The sequence below is a fragment of the Parasteatoda tepidariorum genome, chromosome 3 (genome assembly GCF_982258835.1).
Source record: "Parasteatoda tepidariorum strain Cologne lab strain chromosome 3, Ptep-v5.0, whole genome shotgun sequence".
NCBI classification, from domain to species: domain Eukaryota; kingdom Metazoa; phylum Arthropoda; class Arachnida; order Araneae; family Theridiidae; genus Parasteatoda; species Parasteatoda tepidariorum.
This window is the reverse complement of record NC_141757.1, coordinates 104,445,178-104,469,696: the sequence shown is the minus strand read 5'-3', so window position 1 is coordinate 104,469,696 and position 24,519 is coordinate 104,445,178. Positions and strand designations below refer to the sequence as shown.

General features: G+C 30.2%; 1 protein-coding gene across 3 annotated transcripts; it reads left to right on the top strand.

Moving 5' to 3' along the window:
• The first annotated feature begins 220 nt into the window (after positions 1-220).
• On the top strand, positions 221-23,634 carry LOC107441636 (histone acetyltransferase p300). 3 transcript variants are annotated; one of them, XM_043051151.3, is made up of 4 exons: positions 246-414; positions 1,325-1,498; positions 11,540-11,600; positions 15,027-23,634. In XM_043051151.3, exon 4 carries the CDS (start codon positions 15,199-15,201, stop codon positions 22,456-22,458), a length of 7,260 nt encoding a protein of 2,419 aa, XP_042907085.1. In that variant the 5' UTR covers positions 246-414; positions 1,325-1,498; positions 11,540-11,600; positions 15,027-15,198; the 3' UTR covers positions 22,459-23,634. The 3 variants fall into 3 exon arrangements, with proteins under 3 accessions (XP_015910461.1, XP_042907085.1, XP_071040051.1); XM_016054975.5 differs by lacking the exon at positions 11,540-11,600 and having other exon boundaries at positions 221-414; XM_071183950.2 differs by lacking the exons at positions 246-414; positions 11,540-11,600 and adding an exon at positions 496-638.
• The last annotated feature ends 885 nt before the right edge of the window (positions 23,635-24,519 follow it).

Genomic DNA, 24,519 nt, shown 5'->3' with positions numbered 1-24,519 from the left:
CGAAATTGGCTGCTTAGCTCGCATTATTATTTTTAAGGTCAAACACCTAGTTGTAGCAAATTTTATCCCAAAGTAAATTCCCCAAGTCGTGCTACTTAGATGAAGAACGCATTCTGAATTTTTTACGCTAGTACTGCCATCTTTGTTAATTTTTATATGGTTATAATCGTATCGTTTTATCTGACATCGAGATTTGCGCCATCTATCTAAGCATGAATTTAACCTAGTGTTATTTGATGAAACTTGTGGCAACGTTTAATGGCTGCTGAAAGTTACTGAAATTTCCATTGCGTTCAATGATAGTCAATATGAGATTGCTATTAAAATTTTAAAATTTCTTCAGGATATTTGTTTATTTTTTGCTTTAATCAATTCATTTAACGTTAATGATCTTCTATTTGTTTTGAGTTCTAGGTTTGTAGCTATTTACTATGTGTAAATCGTACTTTCTCTGTGTCACTTCAAGCTGTCTTGTTTAACTATCGCCTAACGATTAGTAGTATAATGTTTTTTCATATTTATGTATCTAAAGATCAGAATTTGATTTTTATTAGCTTCAGTTGATATGCCCTATCAAATATGACTATCTTAATACTATTATGCCTGTGTTTATAGAATATTTCACTCGACGGGTGTAGGTACGCAAACCTAAATCCGTAGTCACAAATGATTTGTTTATCCTTTGGATAACTTGTCATTCATTTGTGTTATTTGATTAAAATATTTTTTTAAATTTTTAAAAATAATAGAAATGGGTTATTAAGCATTTCATTTACTAGAAATTTCAGATTTTGATTTCAATTTAGATTAGATTTAAATCTGTTATTTTAGTGTTATATCATATATATGTGGGATGCATTTTTAAATGTGTTGGCTTTTTTAGGTACTTGTATATTTTAAAATTAATAATCATTGATGTTTTATCGCATATATATGTTATAGATATCTGGTAATTACCAAGTTTTTTTATTTTCTTGTTGCATATAATATTAAAGTGGCACATATATTAGGATTATAGTGCTAATTCCAGATTAGTAACTTGTAAGATAATTTTAAAATTTATTGTACATTTTGTGATAAAATGATGCTTTTTAATAAATTGTTTTTGTAAATGTGTAGATTTAGCTACATATTTCTGTTGTTTATTAAATAATAAGAGTAGATTAATTTTTTAATGCAATTGAAGAATTAAGTAAAATTTATTTTGTAAATTTATTTAAATTTTGATAAAAATGTGGAAAGTTGTAATCATTGTGTATTGTAAATTTTGCATATATTTTCTTTTATTTTTATAATGTTTTTTATTTTTTTTATATTGTTATAGGCAAAACGCAGAAGAATATTATAATGTAGTTGATACATTTCATTTCAAGACTAAAATGTAATTTAAAGCTGCAATTCATCTTTGATTAACTCTTGGGCGTGAAGTCTAAGCAGTTCCTCTGCCATCTGGCATAGAGAAAACAACTGGTCAGATACCAATTGTGGTACATTATTGGTAAATGAATTTTTATTAATTTGAAGTAATTTATGTTGTAATAGATATTTTGAGTCAAGGATGTTCAATCAAACTTCACTTTAACTATTGGTTTTTTCCTTCCTAAATTATTTAATTATTAATTTTAAACTTTGTTAACATTTGTCATTTTTGACTTTTAGAAATAACAGATACTTCAGTTTAAATGAGATTTATGCTTTTAAGAACTTCTATGTTGTTGTAATGTAAAGATTTTCGACCGTTTGCAATCTATTGTACATTAATAAAGTTCATAAAATATTAAGGTTATATATTTCATTATAAATGTGAATATTATATTATAAAAATAAAATGTGTTGTAAATATTAATTCACTAGTTGTTAGATTAGATGGGAATAATAGTTAATTGTATTTTAGATTATTAAGTCTTGTGATTTCTAACATTTTGGTAATTTTTTAAAAACGAAAAAAAAAAGTTGGAATTGAATAAAATCATTTTTTAGATTTTTGTTGCTGCTTGAAATATTATTAAATAATGATTACTGGAATGCTACCATGTAAACTTATGATATTTAATATGTGAGAAATAAATATATAAAAAAAATTAATACAATTTTAGTTTAAATGCAAAGTTTGATTTTATTCTTTGTAACTGGAGCATCAATAACAAAAAAAAAAAAATATTTATATTAGCAATGCTTAAAGTTTTCTCAATGCTGATATGTCAATTGTGTGTTTTTTATTTTTGTGTTTATTGATAAATTAGTTTGATTAATGTTTTAATAATCTTATTGTAACACTAAACAGGCTAATTTGTCTAGCATATATCTAAAATTTTCTTTTAAAAATTTTGTTCTACTAATAGACATGTGAAGTTATTGTATTCTACAGTGTTTTCATTCCCTTATCCAATTAATATTTTAAACTAAATGGTTTTAACAGTCTTACACTAAATTATCAACAGTAGGACATGTGTTAATGACTTTTATTGTAGTGGATCAATTGGTGGTATTGTTATAAACACTCTTAAAATTTTTAACTGCGCAGCCTGTGCTGCGTAGAAAATAAAAAATTAAAGTAAGTATGAGGCTAGTTTTAAGGGATAAATAATATTGAGTGTATTTTACCACTGTTTGTTCCATAGCATAAAACTTATGTTTTGGGGGCTGTATTTACCCAAGCCTACATTGGGAAAAAGTAGCTCCTTAGATAGTTGCAAACTTTTTTCTTGACCTGAAAATAAATTACAATATTAAAAACCACTTTATATGCAATTTTATGGTAGAATTACGATATTTAATTCTGGGCATGTTAAATTATTTTTCTTAAATCAAATGTAAAATTAAATTTTTTGAAATACATTCATTTATTACTAATTATATCTAGTTTTTCAAAGGATTCAGTTTTAATTCATTTGAGGAAATACATTGGCTCAAATAGTAAAGCACTACATAATTTTATTGAAATTAAATGACTTGGCCATAGTAATATCAGGCAGGGTTGACCAAATATTAAAATTTTTTTTAATGGTCATTAAAATTTTAAATAACTTATTTATTAAAAACACATTTGTGTGAATAATTATCTGAAAATCCTATCATTTTTAATTTCTTACTGGCAAAAGTGTGGGCTTCTTTCAGTTTTGATTTTAAGGCTCGTACTTTAAGTACGAGCCTTAAAATATTATTTTTTTTGTTGCTGAATAATTACATAAGTCATTTTGAAAAGAGAAAAACAAAATCACATTTTATTATATGATTTTAATGAGCAATGCTTAATAATAACGAGTCACAATAAAAGTCAGCTCTCAGTTTTCTCAGTATTTTTTTTTATCAAGTTAGCAAAAAACAAGATGGACAAATAAAAAAAAAATGATATAGCTAAACATAATTACATAATTTGGCAAAATGGTCATGCTAGATCTTTTTCTTAATAAGGATTTTTCACTTTGTAATAAAGATTTTGGTAAGCGGACCATGTATATGTTAAAAAAATTATTACACTAGCACTTATTAGTTATGTTGGTAAAAATTTTAGATTTATAATCCAATTTATAATAAATCAATAAAATTACTGGATTATAAATGCAACTATTGTTTAAAATCAAATTTGTAAGAACAGCAGGGTTGCCACTCCACAGGGAGAATTGTGATAACCTGGGAAATACAGATAATTTGAAAATCACCTATAATAACAGGGATAATGTAGGGAATTTTGAGTTTTTCCTTACAAACTGGGAAAATACAGGGAATTTTATTTCTTATTTCTGTCTTAAAAGTGGTGACCACTGAAAATGCAGTCTATACTGTATTTAAGGATGATATTTCAGCTAACCTATTTCATTTACTATAGCATTATTTATTTTAGGTATGTTAAGCTGTTCCTTATTTTTTTAAGTTTTTCCAGCAATTAAAAATAGTATAGCTAGACTAATATAGGTTACACAAGAGCACAGTAATTGTGTGTTTCCTCTTAATATATTGTGTATAATAATATGTACAGGGAAAACACAGGGATTTTTTTTCCTCCAGATTTGAGTGGCAACCCTGAACAGAATCATTATACTATTAAAGCAAGGTAAAATTATTATTTTTTTTATATATAAATCATTATTACTGTTTCATAAAATCGAGCTTTGAAGAGCATTTGTTTAAAAAAATAAAGAAGTCATGCTTTTTTTTGCTGAATATTTTAAAATTTCTTTCTTCCTAACTTTTGACTGATGTGTATTATCTGGCTATCACAAAATGAACTTTTTGTGAGATTGTCTGGAGTGCTCATTTTATAGAGCAGTTGGGAGAGGAGTATAAGCACCAAACAGGGCTGATTGTGCTCCGGAAAAAATCTGGATTTCCGGAATTTTTGCTAACAGTGATCCAGAAGTTTCCGAAGATTGAAGGTCCAGACGTTTAAAAAAATCATTGATCACAGAAGTTTTCGGAAATCAAATTTTCAAAGGTGGAACTTAAAAACACAGTTTATTTTATTTGTTTGTAAGGGAGAGCCAGTGAGATACTTTATAAGCTTATATTCATGATTAATATTCAATTTTTATCAGTAAATAGTTGTTAAAATCATAAACTCAAAAAAGAAAGACATATTTGTAAATTTTAATTACTTCTCCAGGTCATTATAGGTATGTGTAAATGGTATTGGTATGTGTAAAATTTTAAATTTATTTTAAGTAAGCTAAGAAATGTGGAGAAAAAGGAAAAAAACGTTGTTTAAATTTTTTTCAATTTAAACTTTTTTTTTTCTTTCTTTTTTTAACTCAAGAAATTTTGCGGAATTTTGACTTGGACTCACAATCACCCCTGACCAAGATTAAACTACTAGTTTTTACTTCAACTCACGAGCCAAATCAGAGCACTATTTTAACCTAAAGATAGACCGATCTGTTACTATGTTAACCACCAACTTAAAATCTAATGTCGAGGCCAGGTAGAATTTGTGGATAACAAATACCATTATGCCGCTCACTAAAATAAGGAACAGAGCTACATGTGTGAATTAATTTTTCAGAGAAATTAAAATGTCAAGAGTTAAATGAATGAAAAAGAGAAGGGTGTATAAAAGAGTCCAAACAGAGTTATTAAGTGCTCAAGATTCAATGTCCAGGCTAATTCTCGCTAAATATTTGTTTATATAACTTGGAAATTTCTGGTATAGATGTTGAATTAATATTTTTTAAATTTATTGTTTGTTAAAAAGCAACTTATTTTATGTGATAAAAAGTGAGTAAAGAGCATTTATAGATAATTTTATGACACATTATTATTGCCACAAGCAATTATAACAATACAATTTTGCATTTGTTAATGTATTTTTTATTTTTTTAATAGTTGTTAAATGAATTGTCTAAATATCATTATTAAAAAAATTTGTGTTTTATACAAACTAAGTTTTAATATAAGAATACTTTGACTTAAGAGTGAAATCTAACACATTTTAATCTTTAGATTGCCATCTTTTTATGTTCAAATATATTTCTTGTATTTTATTGCATGTTTTTTTTAAGATAAATAGAGTAAAATAATTAATTGAAAATGTATTTTTTTATTTTCTTTACCTTTTTTTAAAATAAAAGGCATATAAGTTATTAATGTACATTTTATGAATTTGAGGTTAAAACATATATTTTTTAAATAAGTTTTGCAATAGTTAAAATCTATTTTTAAATATTGTCAAAATGTGCATTTCAAGTTTATGTTGTACATATGATTATCGTTTTTGAGCTTATAGTATAGTAATAATCTGTAAAAAAATATTTCTTTCTTCTTACCACTTAGTCCTAAAAAATTTGCTTCAAAAGAATTTGCTATTTTTTTAAAGTTTTAACTTGCTTTTATTTTTTGATGTGAAGGACTTCTTAAGATGCAAAGACTATAATCATTGAATCAAATTTTTAAAGATCTCCGTAGTAATAATTAAGGACAGGCTGTTTGTATAAAAAAAAAGCTTTGCTTCAGCTTTGAAACTTAGCTTTCTGAATTAAAGATTGTTTATTTAAAAAATACTTGAATTGGAATAAAAATAAATGCCTAGATTCAACGGCTTAAAAATTAAACGAATCGTTAGTCTTATAAAAATTGAAACAAATAGCAATATGTTATAATATGAAATATGTAGCTATATATTGCAATTATTATAATTGCAATATAGTAAATATATTACATTTAAAGATGCAATATTTTGTGTAACTGTAAATGTATTTTTGACTGCTATTTTACTGGTAAAGGATAATGCTAAAATATAGTTATTTGCACCTTTTCCTGTTAATTCTTGGAACATTAGTGTTTTGAACATGCTCACTGCTGGTCTTGAGCTAACCCAAAATGCTATTCTTATAACTATTTATTACGCACTGATGCAAGTGCAGCAGCATATATATTATAGTTTTATTTTATTTCTTTTTGAAAAAACTGTTTTATAGAGTTTAAATACTTCCTTTAAATTAAAATCATCATCCCTTAAATTGGTTTCTGAATTTAAAAATTGGTTTAAATTAGGGGTGCACAACCTGTGGCCCGCTACCGCAATCTGAACAAAATGAAAAAAAAGAATAAAATTTTTTTTTAAATAAAAAAAATTCGGAAATTTGAAATTTACGCATTTAAGTTTTTGACGCACCCAATTTCACTCAATGTAGTTTTCGATCGCTTTTTTTCGATGGTTACCTCTACAGATTTAGGCATAGTTTTGAAAATACCATTATTTTGAACACATCATTATTACGATATACGAATTTCTAATTTTAGTTATTACTTTTGACTCATACCTGCCAAGTTTCCTGTTTTTTAATGAAGACTCCTGTATTCTACGACTATCTCCTGTTTACCTGTATATTCTCATATTTCTCCGTATTTGTTGAAGAAATTAAAAAATAAAAGTAAAAATGGTGATAAAATATCTACTGATGGCAAAAATACTTCTCTTATTTCTTAATTGATGGTGCTACTGCAGTATGTTGAGTCTTAATAGTTTAAGTCGAGTCGTGATGAACTCAGGGGATAGAGCGTTCGCCTTCCAATGAGATGACCCCAGGTTCGAATCCCAGCAATGACTGGTCGATACGAATACCGAATCCAGCTTGTACCGACCACAGTGCTGACGTGAAATATCTTTAGTGGTAGACGGATCTTGAGTTAGAGTCCCTTTGCCGCCAGGCTTACCATGAAAGGTTATCGTCATTTTCTTCTCCATGTAACGCAGATGCTGATTAGTTCTATCAAATAAAGTCCTCCACGAAGGCAATCTCTCCCAATACTTGATCCAAGAGTACCCTAGTCTTCCGGATTGGGTTCAAAATGACAAGGCTTTGGAGTTGAACATCAGTAGTCGTAAACCCAAAGTTGGGTCGTTCAGTAAAATCTCCGTTGTTTTATTTCTCCAATGTTAGCAGGTATGCTCTCTTCGAGTGCTCCGATTTTATCATAAATTCAATGACTTTCCGGTAGTTATTGCTGCCCATTTTCACGTATTTTCTGAAATCGCGATTTTTAAAAAGTTATGAAACGCTTTATTTGTGCAAACTTCATGAAAAATCTAATCTTTTTCGGCAGCAGTTGCTACGCTTTTCCGCATGGTTTTTAAAATTTTGATATTTTGGCACGATATTGTTACGAATCGAGATTAAATAATTGCTCATTTAGATAACCATTTTTTGACGTGGTTTATTTGTGCCAATTTTATTGCAAATCAAATTATTTTTTTTAATCGTTATTTTGGCAATTTGTCGTTTGGTTACACATCTCTACAAGGTTTTGAAAGTCCAATATTTTTTATACGCTATTTTGATACTTTAATTTCGCATTTAAATACATAAAATTTTTACGCGTTTTATTTACACCAATTTCACCGCAAATATAAAGGTATTTTGATAATTTCCTTTGTAGTTACTACTACGCTTTTTACTCGTGATTTAAAAAAAAATTGATATTTTCATATAATTTGACAGCACGTGAGTTTTGAATCGCGCATTAAAATAATTACTTTTTATGTGCTGTATTTGTGTCGATTTTTACATAAATATAAGAGGTTTTTCGAACGTCTTTTTACTTGTAATTTAGAATATCCTGATATTTTAGCACAATATGACAACCCTTAAAATTCGATACTGTTTTAATTTTTTTTTTGGAACTTAAAAAGTAATTACGTATTTTAGCAAAATCGATACCTTCCTAAAAAGAATAAAAATGAAAAATAAAAACAAGTTGTGTACATTTATATTAAACGCGTTCCCCTTTGCTAAACAATAATTCAAAACACGTGTATATTTCTTAGTCCCATGAACAAGTGCAAGTTAACATCACACACTCAACCTATTCTTTTTGTTGTTACATGATTTAAAAATCACATGTCGAGATACGTACTTATACGTTTTAATTCTTCGTGTAATTTAAAATTCACACATCGTAATTCGTATTTACGCGATCTTAAAATTCCGCATCGCATTTCGGATTAGAAATAACGAGATTTAAAAATCATCCATCCCGATTCATATTCACGCGATTTAAAAACCATATATCGCGATTCATATTCACACATTTTAAAAGTCATGCGCTGTGAGTAGTCTTTTCGCAATTTAAAATTGTACATCTCAATTCGTATTCACGCAATTTGAAAATCACGCATTGCGTTTTATATTTGCGCAATTTAAAAAGCACACATAACAATTAGTATTTAGGCAATTATAAAATAACACATCACTATTTGTATTCACATGATTTAAAATATGGAGATGAAGAACACCATCTAGGACAAATTCCAAAAGTGATTAAGTTTTTTGCCCTAATTTAATACTACCCACAACAACAGCTTCTGTCATAAGACTGTTTTCCAGAATAAATTTGGCCTTTTCAAAATTACAGACCAGTCTTTTAACAAATTCATTTAATGGCTCGAAAAAGCATGATCAAGTGAATAAAATTATCCCAATATTTAAAAATTTTGCAAATTACAGGATAACCATTAAGAAAATTTTTTAACCATTTTCTTATGCTATACTTCCACCATTTCATATCATTCATGATTGTACGCTGGGAAATGATTTGTATATCATTAAATTTTAACAGTAAAAAATATGATCAAAATAAGTTTCGTTAAGTAATGTAAATGTTACTAATTGTTTATGCATATGTGTATTAATTGTAAATAGAAAGTGTCATGTTAAAAAATATTCGCCATAAAAAATTTTAAACAAGTATCTTAATAGTTTTTTATTATTAAGGAAAATAGTTTATTCAAGATTAATGCTTTCTTTCTTTCTTCCCTCTCTCTGCCCCTGCTTCCTATCATTAATTTAAAATAAATCTTTTAAAGTTTAAGTATATTCCCCTTCTAAATGCTAAATCTTATTTTCTGCAGATGGGGTTTTGTTTCAATTTTTATCATTTTTAACCCTATAAACTTTCTTTAAATCAAAGTATTTAACTTGTATTTATTTTAATAACTAGAACATTTTTTTTAAATTTATTTCTATGAACAAATTTTTTAAAGTTAAAATTTATGTTAAAATGGACTTATGTACTATGTAATATGACTTTTAAAAAACATGTATTTTCCCATAGTTTTTTAATTATTTCAATTTATCTAAATTTTCTTCTGATTAACTGATTCTGTTTTTTCTTAGAAGGCTCAGTTTTTTCTTAGTTTAGAAGTTTTTAACTTTAAACATTTAAAAGTATTTAATTTTATGCTAAGATATTACAAGGTTAACTTAGAAAAAGAATTTAGTGGTTAGAACAATGTTTTTATAACAATTACTACCTAAACTTACTATGAATATGTTTGTCTAAATACTTTGGGTGTTCCCTTTGGCATGCGGCCCTTCATTAGTCAATCTGCTGCGCATGTGGCCCTTCACTCAAAAAGGTTGTGCACCCCTAGTTTAAATCAATTGGTTTTTAAATCATCCCTTAAATTGGCTTCTGAAAATCTGATCATTAGGTCAAAAATTATTCAGGGTGTTCACTTTCCTCAATAACTTTTTAAATTTTCTTTAGCTATATCTTCTAGAAAAAAATAAGTTATTTATAGTATTGCATTTCAAAATGTAACTTTGGCAGTCAATTCTTTAAGCAAAGTAGATTTTTGTTTAATATACTCATTAAGATAATTTGTAATTATTTAAGATTTGTAAGAGGCTATTTACTTTGCTCACCAATCCCCATGGTCCCTTCTCATTCATCAAGGGAAAAGAATAGTTCATGCCCATTTTTTTGCAAAAATTATGATTGGATTGCCATTTGTTGCATTTTAAGGCTAACTAATTTTGCTAACCATGCTGTGGAAAAACAGTTCCTGTCAGTGAACGAATTCGCTTTTTTATTGGAATCAGCTTTAATAGACAAAACTGTTTTTCCGCTTTGAACTTCTTAAAAGTCGATAAAATAGGATAATTTTGGTTAGAAAATACATAAGTAATTTTAATTTTATGTGAGCACATTTTATTAATATGTTAATAATAATGCCATGGGTGATAGTTGGTTTTGAAAAATATTCAAATGTACTTGAAAAAAATTAAACTTAGGAGAGCAGAATGCAGTAATAAATAAGTAGTAGTTTTATCCGTAATAAATAATTTTTTAACTGATGACTGCTATGAAATGCAAATTACTTCACTTATAGTAGATGCAAAACAAATATGTATTAAAAATAAAATTTTTTAATAAAATGTACAATACGAATGCCGGTTTAAAAAGAAATCAAAATTTTAAATTTTTATATTAAATTTAAATTTATTTTTCTTACTTTTTTTACTACACATTTTCTTTTTTTATTGCATTTCATGTTGGCCGCTCTTCAACAATCTGGGGAATAGTCCTAGCTATAGAGAACACTGAGTTAGCTAATAAATTTTTAAAATATAATTTAGTGATTTGCCAACCTTTTTAGTTTACAGTTTAACTTGAAATGTATGTTTATATGGTGCATAGTGTTTTTAAAAAGTGCTTACTTTTGTTTTTTAAAAGCCCTTAAAATTGCTTTTTTTGTTAGTGGGTTTTTAAAAAGTGCTTAATTTTCCCTTTTAGGAAATGAGATTTTCCTAAATGTTTTATTCAAAAGCGTGGTTTTCACATTGTTCTATTCAACATTTTCACAATTCATTCAACAGCAATCTATTTTGGCGTACCTTCAGTCCGTAACGTATGATAGCGCCAATTATTTTACATGTTTGATGAAATACTTGGGAGTCTGCATGTGCGTCTAATGTGCTGCATTCGGTGAGATTTTTGCACTCTCATGTGCAACTCTGCTGCATTTTGCAAGATATTCTCAATTTCAGGCTTCATTTTCCACTCTCTGAAATTGAACCGAAAAATCTCTCAATCTTTTTATGGTGGCTAATATAATCAAGAAGAGCATTCTTTGTCAGAAACTAGTCATTTTTTCATGATATGTGAAGTCTTTGAAAATTATTTAGCATTTTGTTAATGTATATAGTGCTTAAAAATATTTTTTGAGTGCTTAAAAAGTACTTTAAAGGTGCTTATTTTTTGTTCACTGATTAGGCTGTGCATCCTATGTTTAGACTCTGATTTAAAATTCTTTAATTTATAGAAAGTATCTGACAGTTTTTAAAGCACAGTTCAGTTCTTTTTAAAAAATACTCAGCAATCCTGTAAGTATTGATTTGACCTGTATTGTATTTTCTTTTTTTTGCTGTCAAAAGTAAATTCATTACGTTATTTACAATAGTTCTTAGTTGGCTATTAGAAATATAAAAGAAACGTAGCACGCAAGGCTACAATTAAGTAAATTTTTTTTCTTCTTCGAGGAAGTTAAAAGTAGAATGCTGTCACACATAATTTTGATATCTTTTTAAAAACTAACTTTTGATTAATTTAACTGATTAACCAACTTTTGTTGAATTTAAATAATGTCTCAATGATGTGTCAGTTGTCATGAAAAATGTTAAGAAACAACTGTTAAATTTAACTGAAACTACCTAAGTCGTTGCTTATGAGCTTATCATTAGATTAAAAAAAATTACTAGGTAAATTTTTTTTATAATCAAGGGATGTTTAAGTTTGTATTATAAGTTAAAGCAAGAGAAGAAATTGTGAGACAATGAATTTCAATGTTTTATTTTATTATGTAAACACTTGAAATTCGTAGAATATTCTCTCATTTTATAAGAATAAAATTTTCTTTATTTATAAAATTTTCTTTATTTATGTCAAAGTTATTTAGGATTAAAAATATAAATTTGAAGGGTTATGACTCTATTTGTCATTGAAAGTATCAGTTTTTTGGAGAATATCTGTTTTAAAAATTAATCTTTCTTAAATTTCAATTTTTGAGCGTAACTGCTGATAAATTTTTATTTAATGTGCCTAAAAGTGAAAAATATTTTTCAATTTGTATGTTATAAAAATAAGGCGCTTCATTTTAATAAATGAAATTTTTTTTTTGTTGAATAAATGAGACTATCATAACTGGTAATGCTTCTTTATTTTTCAAGTAATCATATTTATTAAAAACAATTGCTTCTTCTTATTAATAGTGTAATACAAATTCATTTTACCCACATAATTGCATGTCATAAATTACTTTTTTTTAATACTCTAGTGCTTAAATTTTTCAAATTATTTGAGCAAAATTATTTGAGCAAGTTCAACTAGTTTCAACAGGTTTTTGAAACATTGATTTTTTTCTGTTGGTCTTCTTGGTTTTTGCTAAATGCTAGTAAATTTTGTAGAAACTGGCTATATTGTATCAGCATCATAGTTTTATATTTGTTAAAGGAATATAATACAATGGGTAAAAGAGGTTTCAATTGCCCAAAAGTGGTCTTAATTTTTTAAGTTTATTATATTTTTATTGTAATTAAAAGTGACTTAATAAGTAATGAGTCAGTTAAAATATATTATATTAATAAGTTTTTGAGGCTAATTTATAAAATGTGCTTATACCAAAAAAAAAAAAAAAAAAAATAAATGTTTCCAGGTATAGAATAACTGTGTATACAAAAGAAATTTGTCAGAACCCTAGCAGCAAAATAACTTGGGGGCCCTCATTGAATCAATATTCACAAATCTTGGCTCAATGATTCACAGAGCCGTTATTTTTCTGATATTGGTCCTATATCTAATTTTACGATTCACCTAATATTTTATAGCCATTTTACAACCAATATCAGGCCTATATAGAATTGTCATTCACCTGATATTTTATATTCATTATTCAGCCACTATAGGCCTTATATGGGCCATTCTAAGACCAATATTAAAAAATCTAGACATCCCAATATTGTTCCCTAGATGCATGTTCTTATAGGACTCATATTGAGCCCAACTAGGAGCAAGGTAATGTAAATAATCCATAATGTAAATAATTTTTATCCATAAAGTAACTAATACTCCATAATGTAAAAAAATTTTTTTTCTTCATAATTGACAAGATTTATTTTATTAAGTCAAAAACAAACATTTAAAAATAATAATTTAATGCTACTGGTTCCAATCAAGCTGAAAATATTTTCAATGTTTATAAGAATATAAATTTGGAAAAGACAATGAAGTGCACACTTTTCACTTCTCAATGAAGTTTGTGTGTAGTAGAATTTGCTAATATTACAGTTAATTATGGATTTGGAAATTTTTTAAAAAACATCTTTTTTAGTAATCTGTTTATACTTCATTTCAACTCAAGTTGACACCAGAGAAAAAGGCAGGTAGACCGGATTGCAGGTGTTGTCATGGAAACTGGGTTGCCCAAAGATAGTTGGGGCATGAGGTAGCAAAAAAAGAAAAAAAAGAGTGAAAAGGGCTGATATCAGCATTTTTTTTTTTTTAACTAAAATTTTGAGCAAAATACAGGAAAGAACAAGATTTTTTAGAGCATTTCTAATAATTGATTTGATACTGATTGTAAGCTGATTTCTTATTTTAATTTTTAAAAAAGATTTTTTCATGAATATTTTTTGACTAAACGGAACTAATTTTAAACGAAACAAAATTATATTTAAAATGATAATTTTTTTAAAATTAAATCTAAGTTAAAAAAAAATACACAGATGCTCATAAATGCTTTACTTCCAATACTTATTTTTGTGTGCAACCTTTTTTTTTTTAATAGATATATGTTTTTTAATTTATCCCACATTGGTGTTTTGTGGGGGAAAGAAAAGTCAATATAGGCATGAAATCATTGATCATGAAAAAGATCATATGTATGTTTTATATTATTTACTGTTCTTTTTTAATACAAAGAAATAAAATTTTTTTCTGTAAAGTTTATTATTATAAAAGTAGCTTGTTCTTTTTTTAAAAAATATATTTGCTTCTATGAAACAAACGAACTTACCTTAAAAACCTCTCTAAAAGAAACTTCTTTATAATATCCTCTCTATAAGAGGAGATTACCTTTCTTCTACTTCTTCTTTTCTCGAAAGAAAATCCCCTGTCTTTAAAAATCTGATATAAAGCTTCATTAATAGCTACAAAAAGAAACGAAACTAACATTTAGTAATTAGCAAAAAAAAAAAAAAAAAAACTAACTAGGAATTACAAAAAAAATAACAAAATTAACACTTAATGCAAAAATTAATAACTATAAAAAAACAAGCTAACAATAAAGAAATAGCAAAAAAAATTAACAGTTAATAACTAATAAAAACAAAAGAACAATTAAGCGACGAGAGTGAAAGAAATCGAAATAAAGTTCTAAGGCAAGGATACTTGAAAGTGCTGGCTGACCAGTAGTAGCTCGGAAACTAATTCATCGTCAAACTAAATCAACTCCTTCTCTGTACATTCGCTTTCCTGAAGAGGTATATATAAGTTAAATACATTTAAACATGATAAAACGTTTAAAAATGTTTCAAGTTACACATTTCTTATTATACAACATTTATTTATATTTGTATACACATTTGAACTGTAATTAATCAAAAATAGCAAAGATTGGTACTTAAGGTTCTTATTTATTTGTTCATTACACATGCTTGAAACTTTTGATTTTGTCTTATTATTGTCCATTTTTTAAACTCATTATTTAATTAATTAAAAAATGTAAGTTATTTCAATAAATATTTTTTTTACAGGCCCTTGTTCAAGTGACCTTGTTCTACTGCTATGAAGTTCTGTAAAAAGAAGGCTATTTGCTTGAATTAGGAACATTTTGCATGATGAATATCTTTTGTCTTCATAGTCCTTTGTCATACATATGATATCATCATGTAGTTATAGTGTGCTATAGCTGCATAAAAAACCTTCATGTCGCAAATGGCAGTTTCAAATATTCCTGGACAAAATCCTGGGCAACAAAGTTTGTTAGGCACAGTTAATATTATTTCTTCTAGCCAAAGTAACGGACAGCAAGGACTGCTTAGCACAGTCAATGTTATGTCTTCTGATCAAAATACTGTTCCACAAAATCAACTTGGCAATGTTGGTAATGTTCTTCCTGGACAAAATGTTGGGCAACAAAGTTTGCTTACAACTGCAAATCAAGCAACATCAACTTTTGGTCCATTTTCTCACGTCTCAGATATTGAAAAACGTAGATATCATCAGCAGTTAGTACTGCTATTACATGCTTATAAATGTCAAAAGCGTGATTCTACAAATGGTGAAGTGAGAGGAGAGTGCAATTTGGCACAGTGCCAAGGAATGCGACATGTCCTAAGTCACATTCAAGTGTGTCAAGCTGGCAATGCTTGTACAATTCCTAATTGTGCTTCATCAAAGGCCCTCATATTACACTGGAAAAATTGCACTCAAAGAGAATGTGCATTATGTTTGCCACTCAAACAAGCTCATGGAAGACGACAACAGCAACCTCCTGTTGTCCAAACAAGTCAAGCAAATCAAGTCCCAAATCAAGCTGTTGTTCAAAGAGCCTATTCTTCTTTAGGACTTCCATTTCCTAGTAATAATAGCAATGTTATGGATTCAGGTTTACAGAATCAAGGTCAAACACTTGAAAGTGAGCGTGCTTCTCAAAGTCCTTCCCAGTTAGTAAATCATATTCAACTGCCACAGACAGCTCAACAGCAGTCAAATGTTCAGCTACGAACGATGCTTCAGAATAATGCATCAGGGGCTAATACAAACCCTGCAACACAATTGGTCTTTATGGGAGAACCTTCTGTTAAAACAACTAGTGCATCTCTTATGAATTCAGTTCCAAATCAAATGTCTCCCCTCGTTTCAAACATCACTAGTTGTGCTCCTACTAATGTTAAAGATTGGCACCAAGCTGTCACTTCTGATTTGCGGCATCATTTAATTCAAAGGATTATTCAAGAAATCCTAATTGTACTTAACAAAAAAGATTTAAATGACCCAACTGATCCTGCTTTTATGAATGTCATCAACTATGCTCGTAGAAATGAAGCAGTTATGTATGATTCAGCTAATACTAGAGAAGAATATTACCATTTGCTAGCAGAAAAAATTTATAAAATACAGAGAAGAGAACTGTCAGATGGGAGACAGCGTCGACCAGAACTTCGTAGACCTCAAGTTGGCACTGGATTGGAAACTACTGCCCCTGTGAATCAAGCTCCTAGAATTCAAGGAGCAAATCAGATTCAACAGTTAAATTTACCAAATGCTGGTGTGTCGGCGACAAGGCAAAGAATGCCACCACCTAATGTTACTGTTCTCCCTAATGCTACTCCTCGTGGATCAGAGTTATTTTCTTCTGGATCTCAGTTGCCTGCTTCTTTAAATAACACTATTAATATGAATCAGGCTCAAGTTAGACAAAACAATTTATCCTTAAGTAGTTTGCAACAGCACCAGTTTCAACAACAGCACTTAAATCATTTAAATTCTTCTAACTCTACAATTGGATCATCTAATGTTGATTTGTCTACCATTTCTTCCACAACAATATCAGCATCACAGTTTACTTCTACTCAGCAAAACAATTCTCAAGCAGCAAATGCTTTTAAAGCTAGACAAAATTTGCTTCAATATCAACAACAAGCGTCAATTTTAAGGCAGGTAGAACAAGAACAGTCTGTAACACCTAGCATAAATTCTCAATCTCTCATGATGAATCAACAGTTTCAGCAAAATCAGATGCTAAATGACCAGCAGCAGCAAAATCAAATGATAAATCAGCATCAAAATACTGTTTTGAACCAGCAACAACAAAACCAATTATTGAATCATTCTCAGCAACAAAATCAACTTTTGAACCAGCAACAGCTTCAACAGAATCAGCTGTTAAACCAACAACAGCAGCAAAACCAAATTTTAACTCAGCAGCAACATAACCAGATGCTTAGCCAGCAACAGAATCAACTTTTAAACCAACAACAGCAAAATCAGATTTTAAATCAGCAACAACAAAACCAAATTTTAAATCAGCAACAACAGAATCAGATCTTAGGTCAACAGCAAAATCAGCTTCTAAATCAGCAGCAGCAAAATCAGTTATTAAGTCAGCAACAACAAAATCAAATGTTAGGACAGCAGCAAAATCATATTATAAACCAGCAGCTGCAGCAGAATCAGCTATTGAGCCAACAGCAAAACCAGCTGCAACAGGTTCAGTCTCAGCAGCAAAATCAGGCTATCCTGAATAGAGTTGAAATTAAGTCACAGCCAAGTCTCCCACCACAATTGTCCTCTCAGTCTAGTGGAAATCAATTAGTTCACTCATCTACACCTCAACCACAATCACAGCAATCACCAATTCAACAGCCACCTAGAGCTGCATCTGTACCAGTAACACATCCTGCAACTCCATCTACTCCTCAACAAACTAGTACTAATATACCTCAGGAAGAAGCTCCCATGGAAAATAATAATGAAGTTCAGTTATTGCAACAGCCCGAAAGTCATACCTTACAACGACCACCAGCACAATCTTATTCTGAAATTCATCTTCAATCATTTCAGCAAAATAATATTCAGTCTTTGCCTCAAATAGGCGATCAGTCTCTAAACCAAGATGATCAATTCTTACAACACACTGTTGGCCAGTCTCCACAGTTAACAATGACTCAATCAACACAACAGAACGCTCAAACTTTGCAACAGAATGCTAACCAGCCAATGTCTAAAGAAATGATCAAAGTAGAAGATTGTAGTGATGAAAAACCCGTCTCATCATTTTCAGAAACAGAATATTTATCTAATCAAGCCAGCGGTGAAGAATCACGTAACTCTCTTGCAGGACAGTCTGAATCTGAATCAAATCAATCAGGTGGAAAGGTATTTGCTTTTTCTTTACAAAAAATATCTGGGAAAGACAATTATCCAGAAAAAGTCGAAGAGGTTAAGATTAAAACTGAAAATTTGGATGATCAAGAATTGCCTTCAAAGCAAAGTCCTAAGGTCGAAGTAAAAATGGAAACTGATGCTGATAGCCAGAAGCGTGCTCTTGAAGATACTAAAGATTCTGTTTCTGCTGCACCAGATGCATCTCTTCAAGCAAAAGTGAAGGTTGAAGTTAAAACAGAAACTGCTGTAGTTAAGACAGAAATTAAAAAAGAGGCTTCAGAGCCTCCTATGAAAAAGTTCAAAGCCAATCAAAAGATATTCAAGCCAGATGAATTGCGTCAAGCATTGATGCCAACTTTAGAAAAGTTATATAAACAGGATCCCGAATCACTGGCCTTTCGACAACCTGTTGATCCTGAAGAATTGCATATTCCTGATTACTTTGATATCATAAAGACACCTATGGATCTATCAACAATTAAGGAAAAACTTGATACAGGCCAATATCAAGATCCTTGGCAATATGTCGATGATGTATGGTTAATGTTCAGTAATGCCTGGCTGTATAACAAAAAATCCTCAAAAGTTTATAAACATTGTTCGAAGCTTGCTGAAGTTTTTGAGCAAGATATTGATCCAGTCATGCGATCATTAGGATATTGTTGTGGAAGAAAATATGCTTTTCAGCCTCAGATTTTATGTTGCTTTGGGAAAGAATTATGTACAGTACCTCGTGACACAAAGTACTGGAGTTACCAGAATCGTTATATTTACTGTCAGAAATGTTTTACTGATATTGCTGGAGATACTATTTCCATCGTGGAAGATCCTACTCAGCCAGCTGTAACTGTGAAAAAGTCAGATTTTATCGAACTGAAAAATGATCATTTAGATCAAGAACCATTTATAGAATGTACTGATTGCTGCAGGAAATTGCATAAAATATGTGTTCTCCATTTTGAACAAATTTGGCGAGAAGGATTTTTGTGTGATGACTGCTATCAGAGAAAAGCTAAAAAGAAAAAAGAAAACAAATTCACTGCCAAGAGATTGCCACAAACAAAACTTGGATTGTTTCTTGAGAATCGGGTTAATACTTTCTTAAAGGACAGAGAATGTGGTGCTGGGGAAGTTACAATTAGAGTCGTAGCTAGTTCAGAAAAGTTTGTAGAGGTTAAACCTGGCATGAAGGCAAGATATGTTGATACTGGGGAAATGTCTGAGAAATTTCCTTATTTGGCAAAAGCTTTATTTGCTTTTCAAGAAATTGATGGTGTAGACACATGTTTCTTCGGAATGCATGTTCAAGAATATGGATCAGAATGTCCACCACCAAATACTAGGCGTGTTTATATTGCATATTTAGATAGTGTTCACTTTTTCCAACCTAGAAAACTCAGAACATCAGTTTATCATGAGATTTTGTTGGGTTACTTGGATTATGTGAAGCGTCTAGGTTATGCAATGGCTCATATTTGGGCATGTCCTCCGAGTGAGGGTGATGATTATATATTTCACTGCCATCCAGTAGATCAGAAAGTTCCTAAACCAAAAAGACTACAAGAGTGGTACAAAAAAATGTTAGAGAAAGGTGTTAACTGCAGAGTTGTTGTAGATTTCAAAGATATTCTTAAGCAGGCCACTGAAGATAACTTAAAAAGTGCTGCTGAGTTACCATATTTTGATGATGATTTTTGGCCAAATGTTCTAGAAGAAAATATTAAGGAACTGGAACAGGAAGAAGAAGAAAAAAGAAAAGCTGAGGCAAATGTTGTTACAACAGCTACTGCAACAGCTTCTGAAGCTGATGTTGATGAAGAAGATAGTGTTGATGGTAAAAAGAAAGGTCAGAAAAATGGACGTAATAAAAAGTCGAATAAAAGTAAAAACCAAAGAAAAAACACTAAAAAGTCAAATTTACCTTATACTGGGAATGACTTAACTGCAAAAATTTATTCCACAATGGAGAAGCACAAAGAAGTGTTTTTTGTGATTCGCTTACATTCATTGCAAGTTGCAGCCGGTTTGTCATCTATCATTGATCCAGATCCTTTTATAAGCTGTGAATTGATGGATGGTAGAGATCAATTCCTAACTTTTGCTAGAGATAATCACTATGAATTTTCCTCCCTTAGAAGGGCAAAGTTTTCTAGCATGGCTATGTTGTATGCTTTACATAATCAAAACCATGACCAATTTGTGTATACATGTAATTCATGTAAATCTAATGTTGAGACAAGATATCACTGTAGCCAATGTGAAGATTTTGATTTATGTGTCGCTTGCTATAACAAAGAAGGTCATAAACACCGCATGGATAAATTAGGTTTTGGTTTAGATGAAGATTCATCCAATTCTGATGCAAAATCCGCAATCAATCCACAAGATTCCAGAAAACTATCTATTCAAAGATGTGTACAGTCTCTTGTACATTCGTCTCACTGTAGAGATGCAAATTGCCGTATGCCTAGCTGTTTAAATATGAAAAAGATTGTTGCTCACGCCAAACAATGTGAAAGGAAAACCAACCGAGGCTGTGCAGTTTGTAAGCAATTTATTGCTTTGTGTTATCATCATGCAAAAGCTTGTCAAGAGACAAAGTGTCCTGTGCTGTTTTGTTTGAATATTAGACATAAGTTGCGACAACAGCAATTGCAACATAGGAAACAACAAGCACAAATTCTTAAGAGACGAATTGCAACTATGCAAAATCGTGGAATGCCATCAGCTGTTACACAGAATACTCCAGAGACGTCGTATGCCGCTAGCCAGCCACCACCGGTAGTACAGGCGCCGGCACCTCCTTATCCTACGCAACCTGGAATGGATATGAAGCAGCTCCAAGTTGCTCCTGGCATGAATCCTATGCAAGCAGTTCAACAAGGGCAAACTATACGGCTTGCAATGCCTCAACATGTAGCTGCTGGGAATGTAAGCTATGGAAAAGGCAATCCAATGGCTCGACCTCCAGTACCTAATGCCACCTTAATGTCACAACAACAGATGCAGGCTCAGATGCAACAGAAACCGTTACCTCAAGTACTTGGCGTACCAAATCGGGTGATGGGAATGGGTGGCGTTAATCGATGGGAAAATACCAATTACATGCAGAATTCTCAACCTCATCCAAACCTGCAACCACAGCCTTCTCAACAAATGGGATTACGGCAGCAATCGCAACTCATTGGACCAGGTGGTATGGCTAGTTCACTTGGGAACCCTGCTGTTAAAGGTCCATCTCAACTTGTGCCTAAGCAAGGACCTTCCTTGCCAAACCAGCAAAATTCACTTCAAACTCTAATTCAAACTCTAAAATATCAACAGTCTCCTCAACAACAGCAACAAGTGCTTTCAATATTAAAATCTAATCCACAGTTAATGGCTGCTTTCATTAAACAGAGGACTGCTCAGAAAATGCAACAACAACAACAACAACAACAGCAGCAACAACAACAACAGCATCAGCAACAACAACAACAGCAGCAGCAACAACAGCAGCAACAGCAACAACAGTTATTAAATGGTGGAAATGTTATTCTGCATCCTTCTCAGTCTAATATTCGATATAGACAACAACATTTGTTAGCTTTTAGGCAACAACTTCAACAACAACAGCAGCAACAACAACAACAGCAGCAACAAGCAAATCAATTTTCTCATCCACAACCACCAATGTATGCCCAACGTCCAAGAATGCCTATAGCTTCCAGTTTTGGCCACCAGCAGCGATTTCAGACAGACAATTCTCAATTTCAGTTTCAGCAACAAAATTCACAAACTATTTTACAATCCCAAATAAAGCAGATGGCTTCTCCTACTCATCCTCCCGTAAGCCCTCAGCAAGTGATCCTTGATAATAATCAAGGTTCAATACCTTCACCTTCACAGCAACAAATTTTGCAACATTTAAGATCCCCTCCTCCAAATGCTCCTCATCTTGCACAAGCAATCGGTTCCCCTCAACCTATTGCTTCTCCTAGGACTTGGGTTAATGTTCCTCAAGGTCAACCCATACCATCACCAAGACAACAAATGTCATCACCGCACTACCCTACCCAAAGTCAATCACCTCATTCGAGTCTTAGTTTTGGAACTGGTGGACTTGCTGGTTCAGATCAAATGACTGCTAATAATGATCTATATTCTCATTTATCAAACTCAGTGTCATTTCATCCTAGCATGTCCAACCAGTTACAGGGCACAGTTAATCAAGATTTAAATCTGTCATCAGCTGACAATGTGGACATGAGTCATCAAACTAGAAATGAGCAACTTGATAAGTATGATAGCTTTTAACATCATAGTATATAAAATTTTTTTCTTTGTTCATTTTCTAAAAAGAAGTGGGCTTGAGTTCTTTTTTATACCAGTATTTTTGTACAAAACTGTTACGGTTATTAGTTGAGAAACTCGTATCCTAATGACCGTTCATGAAGATAATATATAGTTTTTTGGAACAACGAACATTGTATGACTCATATCAAGTTAAATTTTGTACATTACAAGTGCATTAGCTGTGCATAAAAAAAAAAAAAAAAATTAGACCATAACTGTTACAATATTGAATGAGGCGCTACTTCATTCTTCGTAGAAAGACTAACAATGAAGTGATTTAGATTTTTATAATGTCACTTGTTTATCATGATCTCACAAGAGTTTTGATATGAGACGTTGGTTGGACTTTTTTTTTCGTTTGCTTTGTATAGACATCAAGAGTGTGCAAAACAAATGCACAAACATAAGCAGCCATAATCTATTTTATTCAGTTGTAGATAAATCCTGCATTTATGAAATACTCAACATATTTCAGGACTAAAAGGAGTTTTACTTTACTCTCTCTCTTTCTCTCTGAAAAAACAAGAGATAGAACTTCAACTTTGTTCACGATGTAATATCTTTATAAATATGTCAGACATCAATTTATTTCCCCCTTATTCTAAGACATTCCAAAAAATATCCCTTTACATTTTTTGGAACAATTATGAACTTTGAGTAAATTTTATGTACTTGTTAGTGTTACAAATTTTTAAATTATTATATTATGTTTATTATATAGCACACTTACTGCTCAAAACTTATGTTACTTGTGTATTCAGAGGGCTCTTACTTTTAATACTGATTCTCCCCCCCCCCTTTCCTGAAGTTATTTTAATTCATTTTACTTATAGTACTTTCTAGGTTATACAAAATCTTAAATTTAGAGAAGATTTATATGTGGCCTTATGTAAATATTTTTCTGAAATTAAATGTACTTAAATTATAAATTTTTTTATATAAAGATAAATATGCTGAGTAAGTATTTAATCAATCCCCTTCCTTCTTAAGTAAATATTCATGAATTTATTGAAAAAGTATTCTTGAACTTGACTTGTAGAATGTTTAAAATTCTAACATTTGTAGTATTATATGAATATTGCTTTTTGTGACATTGCAACTGCATAGATGGTAAAAAATAAAATTATTTCCCTGAAAGTAATTGCTTGGATGTTTTAAAAGTAATGGACTTTGTTCTATAATGTTTTATTTTTGAACTTGCGCAAAATTTTTTTTTGTGTGCAATTCTAAATACACATTTAATAATTGTAATTTGTGGATAAGTGTGAATAATTCTTTTTAGATAGTGAGTTTTTTACTTTATTTTTTAGGCTGCCATTTTTAAATATTACAAATCTGAATTTATTTTTTGCTTCTAACTGAAGTATGCAAACCTCCAAAAGTTTAAAAAGCTTCTCTTTGTTAATTCTATACGAATAGCATTTGAATTTGATGTAAAAGCTATGGTAAATTGTATGTTATAGAATTGTTAGCTTATTTTAGGAGATTATGATCGAAACCTTCTAAAATATTGGCATCTGTTTGTACTTCTCTGACAACCAGCTTGAACAACTAACATCTTTGCAAAAATACTTTTATTCTTCAACAACAAAAATGAATACATTAAAATTGTCATCTAAGGAGAAACCTATCTTCCTTCCTAAACATGCAAATTTCATATTGGTATTGATAAATAGTATGTACAAATTTTGTACATGCTATAATTTGTGTAAGAAGGAAGATAAACTTTTGCTTGGATAACAATTTTAAATGTATTAAGTTTTTCTTCTACAAGAATTAAAAGATATTTGCCGAAATGTGACTTATTCAAGTTTGTTTGTTGAAAAGGCTAACTTCTTTTAACGTGTTTGTACAACAGTACAGATTGCATGATTTTTCAAATTTAAGATCAACTGCATGATCTTTAAAATCTGTTAATATTTATGAAATTTTCAAGAGCTTCAACTGGGATGCGTGCTTATTCTATAGTATTAACATTGTGAACACCATTAACTTTATGAAATCTTTGTATTTCATTATTTT